The sequence below is a fragment of the Antechinus flavipes genome, chromosome 1 (assembly GCF_016432865.1).
Source record: "Antechinus flavipes isolate AdamAnt ecotype Samford, QLD, Australia chromosome 1, AdamAnt_v2, whole genome shotgun sequence".
Taxonomy (NCBI): Eukaryota; Metazoa; Chordata; class Mammalia; order Dasyuromorphia; family Dasyuridae; genus Antechinus; species Antechinus flavipes.
In genome coordinates this window covers 314,888,867-314,907,717 of record NC_067398.1, presented here as the reverse complement: position 1 = coordinate 314,907,717, position 18,851 = coordinate 314,888,867, and the positions used below count along the sequence as shown (strand labels likewise).

Genomic DNA, 18,851 nt, shown 5'->3' with positions numbered 1-18,851 from the left:
ACTTAAGTCTACAATCTATAAACAAATACTTAGCAGAGTCCAATTATTTATAGCAAGAATGAGAATTTTTTCTTTTTCTTCTACTGAGAGTCATTAGGCTGCAGGGGGAAAAACATTCAAAGTTAACACAAAAAATCAACTAAAAAAAGAAATGTAAAATTAAGATCAGGTAACTTAGATATCTATTTAATATATGAAGTTTTCATATAGAATATATGTATAGCACATGATAAATATTTCATTTATGTACTATGAATAGTAAAAGAAAAGAAACAGAAAAGGGAATGAAGATACAGAAGTGAAGAAAGAGAAGAGGAGGCAGCAAAACAGAGCCAAAGGAATAGAGAAAAAGAAAGAAATAGACTAATTATAAAGAATTATAAATTATAATTATAAAGAATAGAGAAGGAAAGGTGATAAAAATAGGAAAATGTAGAAAGAAACTGAAACATACATAAAATAAGTCAGGTCAGGTCATGTACAAAGAGAAAGACAGTGTTTTATTCAGTTAACATTCCTATCTTAGGCTCTTTACACAGTACCAGTAAAGAACTTTAAAGATTGTATATTTACAGTTATAGGTTGTAAATACCTTTTGGCTCATGTTCCATTGGAATTGTTTTAAAGGCTGGATTTAACCTGGGTCAAAGGTTCCATACCTCTAAGTTACAATAATCTTTTATAAAGCCAAAAATAATTTTAAAGGTAATAATTGTTTCCATTCATATGATTTATTATAACAGAATCTTTGCCTATTTCCTTGTTTATCTAAAAGATAAATGTTGTGAATAACTCTTTGTCATATCACAGTTAAGACAGACCAACTTCTGTTCATCTGCACCTGTAACTTAAATCTTAGGATATTGCACTCATAGTTACTGGACAACAAGTGTCTCTGAGTGTGGAGAATTAAAAAAAAGAGAATAAGTTTAAACTTCACCAATTTTATTCTATGCAACTGTAATTAGAGGCTGTCCTTTCATTTGCTGTGATTTTCCATTGCCATCATGTAAAACCAACATTTGTCTTATGCACATCTGTCTCAGAGTGCTTTCCTTTCCTTTTCTTGGATATTGATGAGTGTTTTGAATCACAAACAGTAACTGTATTATAAGCCTTTTTTTCCTTGTGGCAGTTTTGGCTTGCTTGGAGCTTCCTGTAAACCATTGGAAACCTTTTTAAAATCCTATATGATATCATTGAGTTTACATGAGACATTGAGAAGACAGCTCATTGCTAGATTTAGAGTCAAAGAAACATTTCCAGTTCTAAATCTATCATCCGATGATTCAGGAAGATTTCATTTGCCAGTTGTGGCTCTGATCCATCCTTAATATAATAGCAGTGATTCTCAACAAAGCCAACACCTTGGTATCTGTGGACAAAAATTATAATAAGATGGAAAAAAATAAAGCCTGTATATATGTAAAGCACATATAAGTCTTATATGGGCATATATGACCCTTCGTGTAATTATCTTTGAACTTAAACTTTCATTGTTTTTTCCTCTGCTCATTAGTTGGAAGTAAACAAAAAAAAAAGTTATGAAGAGACAGACTCACCAAGCTATAACATGAAGAATCACAGAAAGAAAGAGACTCTTTTGTGTCATTCAAAGAGGGGTGTTGCCATATAAAAACCACTGAGGAGTGGCAAATTTCCAGCTGTGGGAAAATGTTGCTAAGGTGTTAGGACGGGGAGATAGAAGTTTCACGTAGCAATATGTTGTTGTTTTTTTTTTTTAAATGAGCCATTTGAACAAAAAGACTGCTAACCACAACATTTCTAATCTGTCTGAGTTAATTTAATTTCAGCCATTTCACGCTTGACTTTGGTCAACCTGGGTTGAATCCAGCTGGGGCACTAATGTTTCTATGAGTCTGTGATCTCACTGATGTGGCTAATTCTTCATCTCACCATGCAGTTCACACCATAACCATGACCTGTCAACCTAGACAGTTCTTGTGATCCTCAAATATCAGGTGTGTGTGAGAGAGAGAGAGAAAGATAGGGGGAAGGGAGAAAGCAGAAAGACAAGAGAGACCATGGAGAAAGAAATAGAAACTCTAGTTAATGGGAGTTTCTTTTTTAAATGAATCACTTGATGAGAGGATCAGGAAGAGAAAACATGTTGATTGTATACTGTGCCAGGACCTTAATGCATTGTGTGAAAGAACTTTAAGAGAGCTAATCCTGTTTATAGATGCATGACTGAGTAAGGGCTCTTATAAGTTAATGAGCTAAGAGGAAATCTTGCAGGGATGAAAAGGCAGCATCTCAGATTTGTGCTTCTATCAAGAGAAGCATTCAAAGATGCCCTAGTTGGCCTGGTTAACATAGAAGGCCAACCTTGACACCTTTTACTTAGACTTCTTCACATATCAAAAAAGTGACAAGTGCAGTTGGAATTAACGTCTATGGCAACTTCAAGACACCTTAGAGATAAGATTGATGATACAGGGAGTGGCTTTGGGAGGAAGAAGAGGAGGCATGTATTCCTTGTGTATGTACTGGTCCATGGGAGATCATAATCCTTGCTTGAGTGGTACCCATAATGTTTTCCCTTTCCTAAGCTTCTTGGTGACTTTAGTATCTTTTCAATTCAGGTCATGTACTACTACTACCTTTCCTGATTCTATCAACTATTAGTCTCACCTTTCATGCTTACTTTGCATTTATTTTTCAAATATTTTGTACTTACTTATCTATGCATATCTTGTATCCACACTTCCCCTTCCCCCCCAGGAGAATGTAAGCTTCTTGCCACCAAGAACTGTTTTGTTTGTTTTTTCTTTTTATCTTCAACATCGGCTTCTCATTTCTCAGCTTCTTTACTTCCCTGGCTGGTTCTTGTTTTTCCCTTCCTCCCTTCTCTCTCCTTCCCTCTCCTAGTTAGGCTTCAATCTCTTAGTTTGGCTGAGACAGGGTGTGCTTGTCAGTGGAAAGTGACTGGTGATCAGAGAGTCAAGACCTTGTCAAGCGAGTCACCTTCTTCTCTCCACCTTGCTCTGCATCATCACAAACACACCTGAATACTGAATTGTAGAAGTTGTGTCTGACAGCTTTAGTCTAAATAAGCAGTCTGAGCAGCAGTTCTTAATGTCCTTGACTACTGGCAATCAATAGAAAGTAATGCAAACATAATATTAGCAGGCAGGTAGGTGAAAAGAGAATGACTTCAGGACAATCATATGCTGTATTGGAAGACACCACGTTATCAATTTCCCCTTAGAAAGAAGACGCTCTTTAAGAATGCTGATAACAAAATTCTTTGCCTTTGCCTTACAACTCCAAATGTTAGAAAAGACCTGCACCTTTCAAAGTGCCAGTGCAAAAAGAATATGAGACCTGCCCTTTATTTCATGCAAAGGCACTGTCAATTAGATTAAGGTAATTAATGTTCATTCTACACAAATCAGGGCATTTTTAACCCCACCTATCTGTTTTTGCACTCTGAAATGCCAAGTTCTTGGGTGAGATTTTTATTATCTTTTTGCATCCAACTCATTTTAAATTAAGATTGGATTTACAGGATATTTTTTTTAAGTATATATAATTGCTTAACCTTCCCCTGCTTAATATCTTTGACTTGAGGATCAGTGGACCAAATCTTTCAACACATTTTGCCTCAATACTATAGCTGTAAAAGCAGCAGAAATGGTTCATAGTTTCTTTAGAAAGCTTACTTAGGAAAGATCACCAAAATGCTATTTTTCAATCTAGATTCCAGGAAACCTTTCTTGGAGTTTCTAAAGAAAGTGTAACTGTTCAATCATGTGTTTAATCTGGGTCTGTTCTGTTTCTTTCAGAGGCCAACTCAACTTCATGCTAGAATCTATTTTCTCACTGAAGGAGTCTATTTTCTCTTTTCTACTTATAATTAATAATTTGAGTTATTCTTCTTAGTAACTTGCTTATTAGTATATAGAATCACATCACATCACCAGATAGGATCTTGTCAGTTCCCAGTAACTGACTTTTTGTACTCCCTGTTTGTCAGTTATGTATCATTTCTTCTTTGTAAATGCATGTGTGTGTGTATGTTTTAAGCAATTTTATCACCATAGGGAGCTCCTAAAAAGGAACTTCTTATATGAAAGCAATTTAGATTCTGGACTTCATAAAGCACATTGAATGTAAATGACTTGACATTCACACTGCCACTATGTATCAGAAATAGGACTTAAATGCAAAGCTTCAAGGCCAAATCTTTATCCACTATGTTGGCTTGCTTTTTGTATTGTGCTGCATTGTATAGTGCTGACCAGCCTGGGATCTGTGTTGATCTCCTGATATTTTTCTAACATTATTTTTAGGCTTTATGATTTCACCTTCCTAGCAATTCTTTGCTCTCCATAGCTGGCTCTGTCTTTCTTTTCTGGGTCATTGGCCCTTTTACTCCACATTTCTTTTTTTTCTGACATTATTTCTAGGCTTTACAATTTTGCTTTCTTGCCAATATCTTTCAACTATAGTAACCTAGCTTCATAGGTTTAAAACTAAAAGAGACTTTCAGTGCAATCTAGTCCAGACTCCTTATTTTAAAGATGAGGCCCCACAAGGTTAAATGACCTTCCCAAGATCACATAGATAATATGTGACAAAGGCAGTACTTGAATCTAAATCCATTGGTTTTTTTTTCCCCTGGTAGCTTAATTCATCTCCTTTTTCTTCCTTAGTAATGCATATACAAAGCCTCCCTATTAGTTATTTTGGAAGGTCCTAAGCATTTTTAGGAGATTACAGTATGTTTGTTTTCAATCTGTTTCAAATGTTTATTTATTTTGGAATTCCCTAGGCGTATATTTCTTTTTTTTAATGGAACACAGATTTTATGGCAGTTTTGACTAGGATATTTTGGTCAAACATGTATGTTTTGAGTTCAGATCTCCATTGTCCTTTCAGAATCATTCATATTAGCTTAGGACTATTGATCTAGAGCTGACAAGGATTTTAGCGGTCACTAATCCAAACTACTCCTTTTGCAGACGAATAAACTGAGGTCCATGGAAGGGAATTAAATTGCGTTGACTCTGGAGTTAGTACATGCCATGTTTTCTTTTTCATAAATAAGTATGTTTGCCTTTGTATCACCTGGACATCTTCTATAACATAATGGAGGATCAGAGTAATCTTAATCTAGCAAGCAAGAACTTAACATGCTTCCAAGATGCACACACTGGATATTCATATAACCAGTCATATAATCCTCCAAATATTGCTAATTCACTGTCATTTGTAGAGGAAATTTTTTGGCAACTCAGTTTACTAAATTGCACATAATAAATTCTATAATTTGCCCTGGTGTTACAGTTGCAGAGCACTTGGGAATTCTTGGAGGACCATCCAGGTAAGACTATCACCATCTTGAACCCAAAAGTTCATTACTGAATAAATATTTATAGAAAGCATACACTGTCTGAAGTATTAAAACAGTCACTGTAGGGAGAGAGTGATGCAGAAATATTTAAGATTTCCTTCTGTGTTCCAGAGACTTCCAGTTAGAAAGAGGAAAAGCTAAGCTATACAGACAATTAGAAAACAAGTGATATTAAATGTTAGATGTTAGGAAAAAAAAGATGAGAGATAAGTACCATGTGATTGATACTGATAATCACCACAGGAATTTAGCAGAGTGAGATATTACTTCTAGATGACGTCATTGGACATAATTTCATGGAGAACATGGTACATGAAATAGGCCTTAACATATGGAAAGGATTTCAGTAGGCTGAGATTGGTCGTTGACAGTCCATGTGAAGGATATGGCCTGGGCAAAAGCATGTAGGGTAGAAATCACAAATTGCAGTGGATGGGTAGGGTTTTTGTTGTTTGTTGTTTTTTGTTTGTTTGTTTGTTTGTTTTTCCTGAAATAAGATTTAGAGAAAAAAAAAGAGAGAAGATCCATTTGTGTTCCACTTAAGTGGAGGAAGACAGAAATGTCATGGTTGCTCAAAATGAAGTTAGACTACAAGGAATGTGAATTTTTATTTACCCCCTTCAATTTCTTTCTCTATGTTTCTTAGGAAATACCTTATTCTCTTTGGATACCATTTTTTCTCACATGTAAAATTAGCAGAATAAACAAATTGTCCCATAGAAACATTGTAAGGAGGTATACAATGTGTACAGATTACATAAACATTCCTAGTTTGGGTGATACCTATTCAAACCCAAGGTATGATTAAAAAAAAAAAAAAAGAGCTGAATAAAAGTCAAAGTTATAGCCTTTTTCTATGCTTTTAGAAACTAAAAAAAGTTTCTGGAATCTAATTTTTCCCCCTTTTCCTATCTAGCTGTTCCATTAGATTTTATTAGGTCACAGAGCATTAATCTCTTTTAGGCAGTAAACATTTCCAGAAAGCCACATGGAAAGAACTCAGTTTTCTTCTTCATGGAGTTCTGGTGACACCGTGTTTTCCCTGCACTGCAGCTCCCACCAGCATAGCCAAATGGCACCTGGCCAAGGAGGCTCTGAAGCTGGGAATGAGTTATCATTTCATTTAATTTTCTACTTGAAATCCCAAAGTGACAAATTTGATAAGATTTGCCTTTTTAGATAACAGCTGCATCTTTCTTCCCTTTTCTTCCCTGTCCTTTCTACTCAGCAGTTTTCCCTTCCTTCTAGATAAATTGCTGTTAATTTAAATGTGCTGTGGATCCATGTCATTTTATGGTTGATTGCTTCTGAGTAACAGGAGGAAAACGTGTGCAAGTCTGAATGTAAATAAATCTAATGGTTCAGGCACCAATAATACAGAAAGCACCATGCAGGACTGACCTTCAATTTAGGACACAGATCCCACCTGCCATCCTTTCCTTTGTATATACAAAGAGCATGTCACTGGGCTAGAGAAGAATTTGAAGTTTTATTTCCCATTCTTTTTCTCCCAGTCCAATTATGCAATTATTTATTATAAAGCACCTACTAGGTACCAAATTCTAGGGATATAATAGAAAATAGGAAAGACAGTATGAAAAATAGTCTCCACCTTAATTCTATTATGAATGTATAACATTTACATAGATAAGTAAGTACTAGAAAATAAGACGGAGAGACTAAGAATAATCAGGAGAATCAAGAAAGACTTCCTCTCAGAGATGACATCTGAGGACATCCTTGAAGGAAGCGCATGCTTCTGAAAGGGTAGACTCGAGGACAGAATGCATTCCAAACATGGGGCAATCTTTGCAAAAAAAAGGTGGGAGAAGAGGTGCTATTCAGAGAACAGCAAATGGACTCTTTTGGTAGGACTGGGGAGTATGTGCAGGGCAGTAATGTGAAATGTTAGGCAAAAGTTGGCTGGAGCTAGACTGTGAAGTAGGTCTCCTACTCCCTTTCTTTATGAACTGGGCAGGTCTCATTCTCCTCAGATGCCATTTTTTTTTCTCACATGAAAAATGGGCACAGCAACACCAAATTGTCTCACAGAAATGTTCCAAAGAAACATCCAGTGGATACAAAATAATTTCACTGTCAAGTTAAAAAAATTATATTTTAGTCCTAGAAGCAATTGAAACTTTTGAATAGGAGAGTCAAATGGTGTTTTTGCTTTTGGAAGGTTACTTTGGCAGAAATGGGAAGAATGGTTTGGGGAGGTGAGAGTCCTGAAGTATTGAATTCAGTTGGAAGATAGTTGCAATAGTCTAGGTGAGAGGGAATAAAGAGGTCAGTCTAGAGTGTTGGTTCTATGAGTATAAAGAGGGTGTGGAAGTAGAATTAACAAGATGTAGCAATCTCTTGGGTATGGGAAATGAAAGAGACTAAAGATAATGGGTGACTCTAAGGTTATAAATCTACATGACAGAAAGGGTATTGGTACCCTCAACAGAAATGGGGAGCTTGGAGGAGATGTGTTTAGGTGGAAAAGATAATAGATTCCAGTTCGGTACATGTTGAGTTTGAAAATTACACAAGACAAGTAAGTATAGATTCCCATCAGGTACCTAGTGAGGCTATTTTGGAGCTTGGGAGATAGATGAGACTTTCACTATATGACTTTGGGAGTCATTTGTTGAATTCATATGAAATGGTTGGGAGACAAGAGCCAGAGAAAGAAGGAGGAGCAGGTCCAAAAATTGTATTTGGGAATCATATTCAATCCATGACAACTGTGAAATGATTTAAAATGGCAACATGGAAAGAAAAATGGATCTAGTATAAAGCCTTGGAAGATACCTGTGGTTATCAGGTAGGACATAGGTGATCATCCAGCAAAGGAAACTGAGAAGGATTTATTAGTAGATAGTAGGACCAAGAGAGAGCAGTGTCATAAAAACCAGAGGAGAAGATCAAAAATCAAGAGCTTTATAGGTCAAGAAGGTTGAGGACTGAGGAAAGACCACAATGTTAGTTGATAAGATCCTCTCTCCTCAAACTTTTCTATCAGCTTTTTTTTTTTTTTTTGCTTGCTCTTCACATTAGCTAAGGTTAGCCGACATGGTGCTAGGGCAAAACATTATAAAGGATAAAGGATGTGGTTCTGTCATAAATCTTGTGGGATCATGGGAATGCTGCAGGTGTTTCTGAATGTCAGATTGTCAAAATACTGATATTTCAAGTTCAAAAGCTATACAACTACTTTGGCTGTTAAGACAACAAGATGTTCTGCACTTTCTCATCTAAAAATTTATTCTTTATCAAGGGAAAATAATAATATGTTATTTTGTGTCTTTTATGATCTATTTCTTGGTCCCTATGTAATATTAGAAGTCAGCAATACAAGGGATGAAGCTAGGCAAGTCTGACCCTTTGATTTAAGCTTAGAAATCTAATAGCAATATCTTTGATCTCTTAAAAACACTATTTAAGTCAATTTTTTTTCAATATGTGCTGAAAGCGAATTAACAGTATGTCAGGTTCAAGGTTGAATCAGAATGCAGACAGAGGTCTTGCTTCCTTGATGAAACAGAGAAAATACAAATCATGGTGTATGTATGAATGGGAAAAAAACCCTAGAGATTTTAATAGTGCCTTTGATTGTTAGCAATCTGATATCCATTCCTCAGTAAAGAAGATGAAGTTGCAAATTTCCTCTCAGTACTGTCTTATTTGTTTATAATTATGGTGGATTCCAGTGGATTGGATTTTGGGTGTTAGGCAGAGTTCTGAACTTTATTTCTCTCTAAGGAAATGCATTATGGGGTTTATTTAACAGAGAAAATGCTGTAACAGGGACACAATAGCAATTTAAGTGCAAGCAAACCTAGCCTAGCCTCATATCTGAAAACTGTTAACAGTGTTTATATAGCCTGATAAATTCGTGAAAGATGAGAAGGAAATTATGATGGAAATCAGATGGACTTAATTTATGATACAAGTGCTTAAACAGCTTTGTAAACTTGAAAGTGCTATATAAAATATTGTAATTATTAACATTATAAACTTTACATGCTTTATTCTTTCTACATATTCTCTTTATATATATATGTATATATATATATATCTATATATATATATATATATCATCTCTTCTAAATACCCTCAGCCTTCAGGAAGATGGCGGAATGAATTTAGTCTCCTTCCCTTCAAAGTATCATTTGCCCAATAACTCAGTATTGAATTGATAGCTATTTGGCTTGGAGTGATGTCTCTTATTTTCATGAGTCACTTCTTTCCTCTTTTTATTGGCAAACTTGTCATCCTCAGATTAAGATGGTGGTTTCAATTGGAAGGAATTGCTAAACCTTTAAGCATCTACCAGCTAAGGTATTTGCCTTTTTATTTGGTCTGCACATCTTACGTGCCATAGTACATATACAGAGCTATTTGTTGCCTCAAGGTTAAACATTTAAAAGAAGGAAAGGGGACAAAAAGGAATTAGTAACTCCTACTGATTATTTCCTAAATTCATAGTGGTTTAAGCTAGTTAAACTCTAGATAATGTTTGACTTTTACACTGAATCAGACACATCTGGACAAAACTGGTTTAGTTTTCTTCCCAGTCAAGCTGATGGGAGAGAAAAAAATGATCATAAGAATGAAAATTCTCAGACTCTTTTTCCCATTGTTGTTATAAGCTTAATAGGATATTAGTTAGTGCAGACTAGTGTTCATAATCTCAGATCTGGGAACAAAAGAAAACAAAATTAGACAGATATAACACCATATTAAGAAAAGTGATTGGAATTTTTAAAAAATTGTCCAAATCTATGACTTAAGTCTTTCCAATTAGTCAAACTTATTCAGATTCATGCATAGTAATATAAAATGCCATATAAATTTACTTAACTAAATTAATTAAAATTAATATTTTTATGGAAAATATTGGGTTTTATCTTTATTCTTTATAGAATGTTTTCCTGCCTTTCTCCTTCTAGCTAAATGCTAGAGATACAAAGAAATGAAAAGGCAGTCCCTACTTTCAAGGAACTCACAAGCTGATAGTAAAGATAACACAAGCCTATTTATAAACAAGATAAATACAGGATAAATTGGAGAGAATCATTAGAGTGAAGGCCCTAGGCCCTAGCATTAAGGGAGATTGGGAAAGGCTTCCTGCCAATGGTGGAATCTTAATTAGGACTAGGGAAACCAGGTGGCAGAGATGAGGAGAGGGAGGATTCTAGACATGAAGGCAGCCAGAGATAATACCTAGAACTGAGAGATGGATCATCTTATGGAAGGAAGAGCAAGAAAGGCAGTATCACTGTATTTTTTGATATTATGTGACGTCTAGAAAGGTAGGGAGGGCCAAACAGAAAACCAAATGGAAGATTTTAAATTTGATTCTAAAGATGATAGGAAACTACTGAAATGTCTTGATTTGAGGAGCGAAGGGGTATGACATGCGTCAAGACTTGTACTTTAGAAAGACAACTTTGATTGATGAGTAGAGGATGTATTGTACTGGGGAGAGACTGAGGCAGGGAGACTAACCAGCAGACAATTGCACAATATTAGGACATGAAGTTATGAAGGCTTATATCACAGTGACTAGATTGTTAGAGGAGAACAAGTGGCATATATGAGTAATGTTATATTGGTGAAAATGACAGGACTTGGCAGCAGATTGGATATAAGAAAGTGAGAGAAAGTGGAGAATGCAGGATGACACTTAGGTTGCAAGTCTGGATAACTTGGGTGGATAACTTGACAGTGATAGGAAAATTTCAGAGATAGTTGGTAAAATTAGAAGAAAAAAGTACACAGATATACAACTAGAAAAAACTTAGAAATCATGGAACCATAGATCTAGAGCTGGAAGAGATCTAAAACTTCAAGGCCAACTTTCTTTATTTTCCATAAGAGAAAAATGGGTCCCAAATAGTGATTTGCTTTAAAAAAAAAAAAAAAAAGCACAAATCCAAGTTTTCTGACTCTAAATCTAGCACTCCTCTGTACCAAGATCTAAGAAAATAAAGAAGAAAGTATCCCAAAGGTAAAACAGAAGCAAGTTTGTTGACAGAAGTCAGTTTTATTTTAATTTCTATTTCCATTCCAGCATATCAGATCCCTGAGAAAGATTCTGCCTTGTCTGAAGTTTTTTTATTTTTTTATTTTTAATTACTTTGGGTAAATTAAAATCAAGTCAAAATGAGATGTGCCATAATTGTATCCAACTACTCTGCGAAGACCATAATGTCTTTGGCCATCTTTCATTTCTCAATAAATCCAAGGACAGTATAGAGCTTTCAAATTCCAAATCAAACTAATAATGAGACACACATTTTTCTCATGTAGCATGATTTTTATTTTATATGTTTTTCATGTTTTAAGATGTATTTTATGTTGTTTTATGTTTTTCCTGTTCATTTGTTTCTTTTAAATTGACTGTACATGTGTGTTAATTTTTCTTCAATTTTTGTTTTAAAGCATGACTTATGTTTTATTTTGTGTTTCTTTTAGGTTTTGTTTTGTTTCATAAGATCCCACTGGATGGGTAACTGAAATAAAGAAACAGACAGAAAAAGGGGCTGTTGTGCTTGTTGGTTGGAGCTGTACTCTATGCTGGACTCTAGGGAATGGACACTGTTCTTGTCCTGGGAAATACCATTTGTTTGGGATTTTTCTGATAGATGTGGGTGGCATTTAAAGGACTCAAAAATACACACATATTTTGACCTGCTTTGGTAATACCAGAGCAAAAACATTCCCCAGGCAGCTAAGAAACTCAAGAAATCATGAGAAATAAATGATCCCACTTTGTTTTTACTATGGGTTCTAACTCAGTATTCAGATGACACTTCTTTTCCATTGTTCTTTCCTTCTGAAAGGACCACACTGGAAAAAACCTAGGGCTTTAGAATTATAGTTTCTTTGTGTTTTTTTTTTAAAGGGGGACTGCAAAGTTTGAAAACAATCCAAATAAAAAAGTGACATTTAAATACAGTTAAAATAAATATTCTCCATCAGGTCCTGCTTTTTTCCTAGAAGTTTTGACTTAAGAGGCTTTCACTTAATTTAAGCAGTTTTTTCAGAGGTGCCAGAAGAATACATAATTCACTTTGGCTTTTTGCATTTGTCATTGAAATTGAAAAGTCATTTTCTATCCTTTGCATAAAAGATCCAATCTTTTTAGTAAGACCCCTAAGGTCATAGGGGTCAACAACTTCCTTGGAGTTAAACAGTTTACCTGGAGACATTCTGAAGAGTTTTTGTTTATTTTTTTAAATCAAATTGGAGGTTGTCTGTCTAGGTCAAAGAACAAAGCAAAATTATGGAACAGTTAACATAGGAATGTTAATGAAAGATATCCTTAAGATACAATTATAATGTTGCCTTTTTAATAATAATAACTGATATTTATATAGTGTCTTAAGGTATGCAAAGCACTTTGAAAAGATTATTTTGTCCTCACAGTAATCCTGGGAGGTGGGTGCTATTATTATTCAATTTTCCAGATGAGGACACCTATAGTGAGACAAGTTAAATGACTTGGTGTCTGAGACTGGATGTGAACTATGCCTTCCTGACTCCCAAATCTAATATTCTATTTACGATACCACCTATCTGCTTTTTATTTGCTCTCCTGACTGAACCTGCTTTTGAAAAGGTTTATGCACTGAGAAGCAACCTTGTTGCTTCCTTTAGAAAAAGGTTAGCTTTTTTCAAATCTAAAAATTATAAAAGTAGATTAGTCTGGCTGCTGAAAAGAGGGAGACTGTCTTCTAGAGAAAGCTGCTCCTAAGGAAATTTGGGCTCAGTCCTGCTTTAGGTCTCACAGGCACTAAAGCTTTTACTTCCTTGGAGGTGCAGAAAGACGAACAGACCTCCAGTAATATCTGCTTTCTGTCTTCTGATCTCATTGGTGAGAGGTCAATCAACCTTCTAGCAAGAGACCCTTGATTTTCTCCCTTAGTTTTATTGATGGCTCATTCAATTCCCTTTTCAATTATAGTTATTTTTCCATGTCCAAAAAGTGTCATGTGCTATCATTCAAACCTTACTTGTTGGAGTAAATGAGATGTCAGGGTAACAGTATTTGGTTTTAAAAAATACAAACATTTCTAGAAGTTAAATCTAAACCTAGTATCCTGCTGCTAAATGAGCATTTCTCACAGTTTGTTGTTTGTTTCTAATATTTGATCAAGCTTTGCAGTCCAACTTTAAGACATAGTAACAGGGTTTGGGTTTTTAACTAGTCCAACATGTGGGAAAACATTGTTTTGAATCCTGTGTAATCAAACCATTAATCTTAATAAACCACAATTGATTTAGGCAGCACTTGATATAAAGAGAATATCCATGTTGAATATTTTATACTTTATCTTTTACATTAGTCACTAAATATGTTATTGCTTGCTACAAACATTCCCAAGGACCTATGGATTACAGCATTTATTTGATTGCTCAGTGCATATACTTTAAATAGTGGCACTTTTTACAAAGCCAGACAAGATACTCTCTCTGTGTCTGTTTCTCTCTTCCTCTTCTTCATTTTCCTTCTTTTCCCACTTTCCCCCCTTTTTTCCTTTTCCATTCCTTTCCCTCCCCACCCCTGTGTCCTGTCCTCCTCTCTCTTCTCCTCTCCTCTTTTGTCCCCTTCCTCTACCGCTACCTTTGAAATACTTTCTTTCCAACAAGACCCTTAAATATAAAGGCAGCTAAACTTCATAGTGGGAGGCTTCCAATATACTCTGCATTCCCCTTTTCCCACTTGCTGATAAATGACAGCTCCTGTCACTACTTAGATTTTGATCTTTCCCAAAGGTGTTGATTTACAAAGAATCTAACTAATTGCAGAATTCCTGGCCCTTAAAAAAAATGAAATTCAAACTGTGAACCAGTCAGGAACTATCAACATGGCAACAGTTCTTAAATATCCAGCCTTTGGTACAAAAAGCTTTTATGTTATTCCATGGAACCATAAAAAGACTACGAATTGTTTAAAGACCATTTTACAAGTTTCCCAGACCTGAAAGGAAAACAAATGAATATTTGTATTCTTGGGCTAAAAGGACTGCACTGTAGATTTTGTTTTAAAATGGAAAGAAGTGGACAGATAAGGCAATTTAATATATCAAAAAGCAACTGACATCTCCTAGGAAACAAGAACAGCAGGCTATTAGAAGATTCCTCTGATTCATATAGTTCCCATTTTTCTTGCTTTCCACATTTTATCCTTAAAGGCCAGAATCTGTTACATATCCTCTATTTCTTCTCTTTTAGACTCCCAACTTCCATTCACCCCTTTTTATATTCGCTTTTCCAAATTAAAAAAAAAATTTGGAGAGGTACATAGCATTCATTTCCTTTTAGTGCAAAAGATTAATAAAGTTGTTGCCCCTTCCCTGCCCTTCCACCAAATTAGTATTGATATAAAAAGATGGAGTGATTTCATTCCTTTGATTTTTTTTGCCTACATTTATCTTCCTTTTTTTAAAAAATTAGATCTCAAGCTTAGGCCTTATAATCATTCCTAACTTTACTATGCATTGGGGATATTCTTATGACTTCCAACTATTTCATTACTTTAGGCTTCTTCCCTCCTGCCACTAATCCATCTTGCCCAGCATCCCTCCCCACTGTCCTTTAATTAGTCCACTTCCACTTTGGCCAGAGGCATCCCCATAAACTTTTCCATGCTCTCTTTCTGGAAAAATTGTTATATTTCCTCTGTGTTTAGTCTTGATTTTTAGCCGAGGTCATCAGGTATTTTCTAGGTATTTCCAGAGTTTCAGTGAGTCTTTGAAAAATGGGAAACCAGCACATGATCTTAAAACAGACTGTGGCTTAGACCCTATGCAGTCTTTATCCACTCTCAACATCCTGGCCTTTGACTTAGCAGACTAGACAGTTCCATCAACTTTAGCTGTTTCCATGTAGATAATGTCTAATTCTGTCTATGGGAAGCTGCGTTTTCCAGCAATGTTTTGTGTGGTAAAAAAAAAAAAAAAAAAAAAAAAAAAAAGAATTCTGAGGCATAGTTAGAGCTGGATCAAGGAGCTTTTGTTCTGGCTCCATAATGCTATAGTTGGCTTTATCTCAGGGTTCCTAAGTTGGACGCTCAGAAATAATCAGTGAGAAGATTGGCTGCAGCTTCTTGAAACACAAAGATGCTTGGCTGAAGCTAAATGAGTTGCAGGAAAAACTGGGTGTTGGCTCTTAAACCACCTGAGCTATCCCAGTGAATGCTTAGAGGTCTCTGTAGGGATTGAAACCAGGAAACCATCACCACCACTACCAAAATCATTTTGTTTGGAAAATACAAATCCCATTATTTAGTAATAGGAACCAAGAATTCCTAAATAATGTTCAGACTGAGAGGAAAATAGACAGGAATGTAGTTGGGTCTGTTCTCTTAATTCACTGGAGATCCTCTTACCCCATCTTCCTTTAGAAGGCTGATAGACAATAAAATGAGAGTTTCTCTCATTCTATGTCTTTATAAGATATTGAAATGGAACTGAGAGAGGAGAAAGGAATGTGGTTTAACTTCTTTTCATATAGTACTGTATATAAATGGTCCTGGCTATGTAGTAATCATAATAATAGTTGGAATTTATAAAATGTTTTAAAGTTTGCAGTCTCTATTTCAGATGAAGAAAATGAGACTGATAGAGATTAAGTAATTTGCCTACCATCATATAGTTATGTGTCTGAGACTGGATTTGAACTTAGGGCTTCTTTATTTCAGGACCATAGCTCTATCCTTTATCCTACCTAGCTGCTTCTTCCATAGTATATTTTCCTGTTTTCAAAAATTTTCAAGACAGGCTAAACTATCTTCTTGGGAATCCTGTATTGATAGCCAAGAGTTCCCTCACCCTTCTTTCTTATGCCTACCCTAAATCCTTCTTAATGTAGGTGACAAATCCATTTTCTCTTGAAAATTTGAGTCAAGATGGAGAATGGTTGCATAGTTGAAACTCAAAATAATATGATTGATTTCTGTAAAATATGTAACAGATATGGTCATCCTCTTCTGTTTTCTTTTCTCTGGTGGAGTGCAGCCATACAACTTATATAGAAAAAGGTTTATCCAGAGACATTCAGGAAAGAAGAGTCCTTTTCCTGTTTTTATTTGGACCATCATCAAGTCATGTGATGCTATGTGCACCCATCTTAATTGTGTAGACTGAATTCCTACCATAACAGGTAGAATTCTATCTTTAAACAGAGCAAATGTCACATATGGCAATTTTCCACTGATGCCTGCTGTCCCATTTTCCTGATTTGGCAAGGGCAGAGGCAGCTTCTAGCAATGTAACTTTCTCATTGACATAATTTTGAATTAAAAGTTGGGTGAACATTGAAATAAAAAAAAAATTAGTATAAGGATTGATTGGTGAGTTTCCAAAGGACGTTCATCCTATCTCACATATTCTGACCCCTTTGATTAAATTGAAAATTTTTGTGCAAATAGTTTCGTTTAAGTTTCCTGAAAACGGAAAACATATTTGCTCTTCCCTACCTTAGCATTCTGCACACAACAGGTACTTAATAACTGCTTGTTAATTCTAAAGGAAGAAAATGCATGATGTTTAAATTCTTCTTGACTCAGCATTCTTTATCTCAAGTCAATTTATAAGTGTATTATGCATATCTTTAAAAAAAATTCCTGAAAAATATGAAGCCCAATGTTTACACCATTTCATTTTCAAATCCATTTGCTGTAATCCATAGGCAACCTATGAATCATCCATATAACCACTTTTCCCCCTTAATGTGCCAGATTTTTCAAGCTGTTCTTTCACCTTTCCTGTAAATAATGGATGATCTTTTTTTAAAAAAAATTTTAAATGCTGTTTTAACAGTGTGGGTAGACCATAAATGTATGTGTTGAATTTATTCATTTTTTTAACAAGCCAATAAAGTTTTATAATTCATTCCCATGTGTCTTTCACTGTAGATATTTGCTCTCTTTCCTCACCCTTCCCTGAATGCCACCCTTTCTCACTCACATATGTATGTCATCTACCATCTTTGGATTTAAAGTTCTTAAAAAAAAAAGTTGGCTATATCACTCCTCATTCCTAAGTTTATCCCAGGAAAGGATACCTATTGTACATTTCAAATCAATACTTTAAAAAAGAAAGAAAGAAAAAGAAACTTTCAAATTATTTCTTGTGAGGACAATGGGTAGAATATCTTTATGGTTTTCGGGTACTTAAGAACAATCCTGCTAAAAGTTAAAAAAACCCCAATATGTTTAAAGGAATTTACACACACACACACACACACACACACACACACACATATATATATATATATACATACTGTGGGAAAGTCATTTGGCATTTTAAATTTTGATCATCATGAAGCCCACAATGAAGGTACACAATGCTTTTTCCTTCATTCTAAATGTCTTTGTGGCAAAAGTGAGAAATGCTATTTGACATTCTTTATGGTGGTGAAAGAAGGGAAATTAATGAATTCTTGATGGTGTGATGTGTATATATCCATAGAGACTCTTCTCTTGGAGCTCGTTACTCTCACCCTCACTACTACCTTCACACTCAGGTACTTTAAAAAAATAAATAATATACTTTAAAAAATAAATTCTTGTCTGAAACTTCAGCTATGTGTGGTAGCAAAACATCAGATGCTTTGGGTTTAACGATGTCAGTTCAAATCATTTGAGAGGTACATCATGGATGCCTTCATTGAGTTCCTGATACAATTAAATTCAAAATTAAAAAAAAACATTTATTAAGCACTTACTAGGACTATAGCACTAACAGGTGCTGACAAAGACAAAAACAAAACAAAACAAGTAAACCCAAAGTGCTTGCCTTAAAAAAAGAAAGATTTTTGAATTTTTGTTTGGATGCTTGATTTAGTGGTTTTTGTGGACCAGATTTGCCAAAGCACCCTCTGAAATTACCCATTTGAAACCAGGTTGACCACATGCATTACTTTTATAAGAGTACATTATTAGTTTGAATTCTAGTTCTATATGCTTCAATTCTATATTTGTGCACTCAGATTGCAAATTAATTTGCATCCACTGATTAGTTATAATGCTTTCACATCTTGTATATACACTCAGTAATTGTATATGTGCAAATAATGGGATCTAATTTAAGAGATGCTTCTGAAAAAAAGTATTCTGAACCTTATCCAAAGTCATTAACTTTGTTCTTACCTATGGGCCTTCATTTGAAGTTCTCAAATCAGATATGTTGCTTTTGCTCTTTTTTCCCCTGGAAAAATCCGATGTTGTATTTCATATTGTATGAAATGGGGAAAATGTGCTTGCTATTTGGATCTCTTAAGAGCACAAATACTATTGTGTGAAGGATTTCACAAACTTTAGAAGAATGATGATGTAGGTTTCCTGAATCTACTGCTTTATAGCCTTCTTAAATTGGATTCCTTTAGTGGGGGGTCTGGGCAATTTCATGGGTGAGGAAACTCCTGATGTGGAAACAGATAAACAAATAAAATCAAAACTTCTCTGTAACTG

General features: G+C 35.0%; 1 protein-coding gene across 5 annotated transcripts in view; it reads left to right on the top strand.

Moving 5' to 3' along the window:
* The window catches only part of NTRK2 (neurotrophic receptor tyrosine kinase 2), a 414,741-nt gene that overhangs the window by 168,063 nt on the left and 227,827 nt on the right, over positions 1-18,851 (top strand). The window contains exon 12 of one of the 5 annotated variants that reach the window (XM_051966171.1): positions 11,849-17,271. The exons of the other annotated variants lie outside the window; for them this stretch is intronic. Coding sequence (XP_051822131.1) covers positions 11,849-11,886 — 38 coding nt within the window. The 3' untranslated portion in view covers positions 11,887-17,271. Of the gene's footprint in view, positions 1-11,848; positions 17,272-18,851 lie in introns of those variants that run through there. 5 annotated transcript variants of the gene reach the window in all.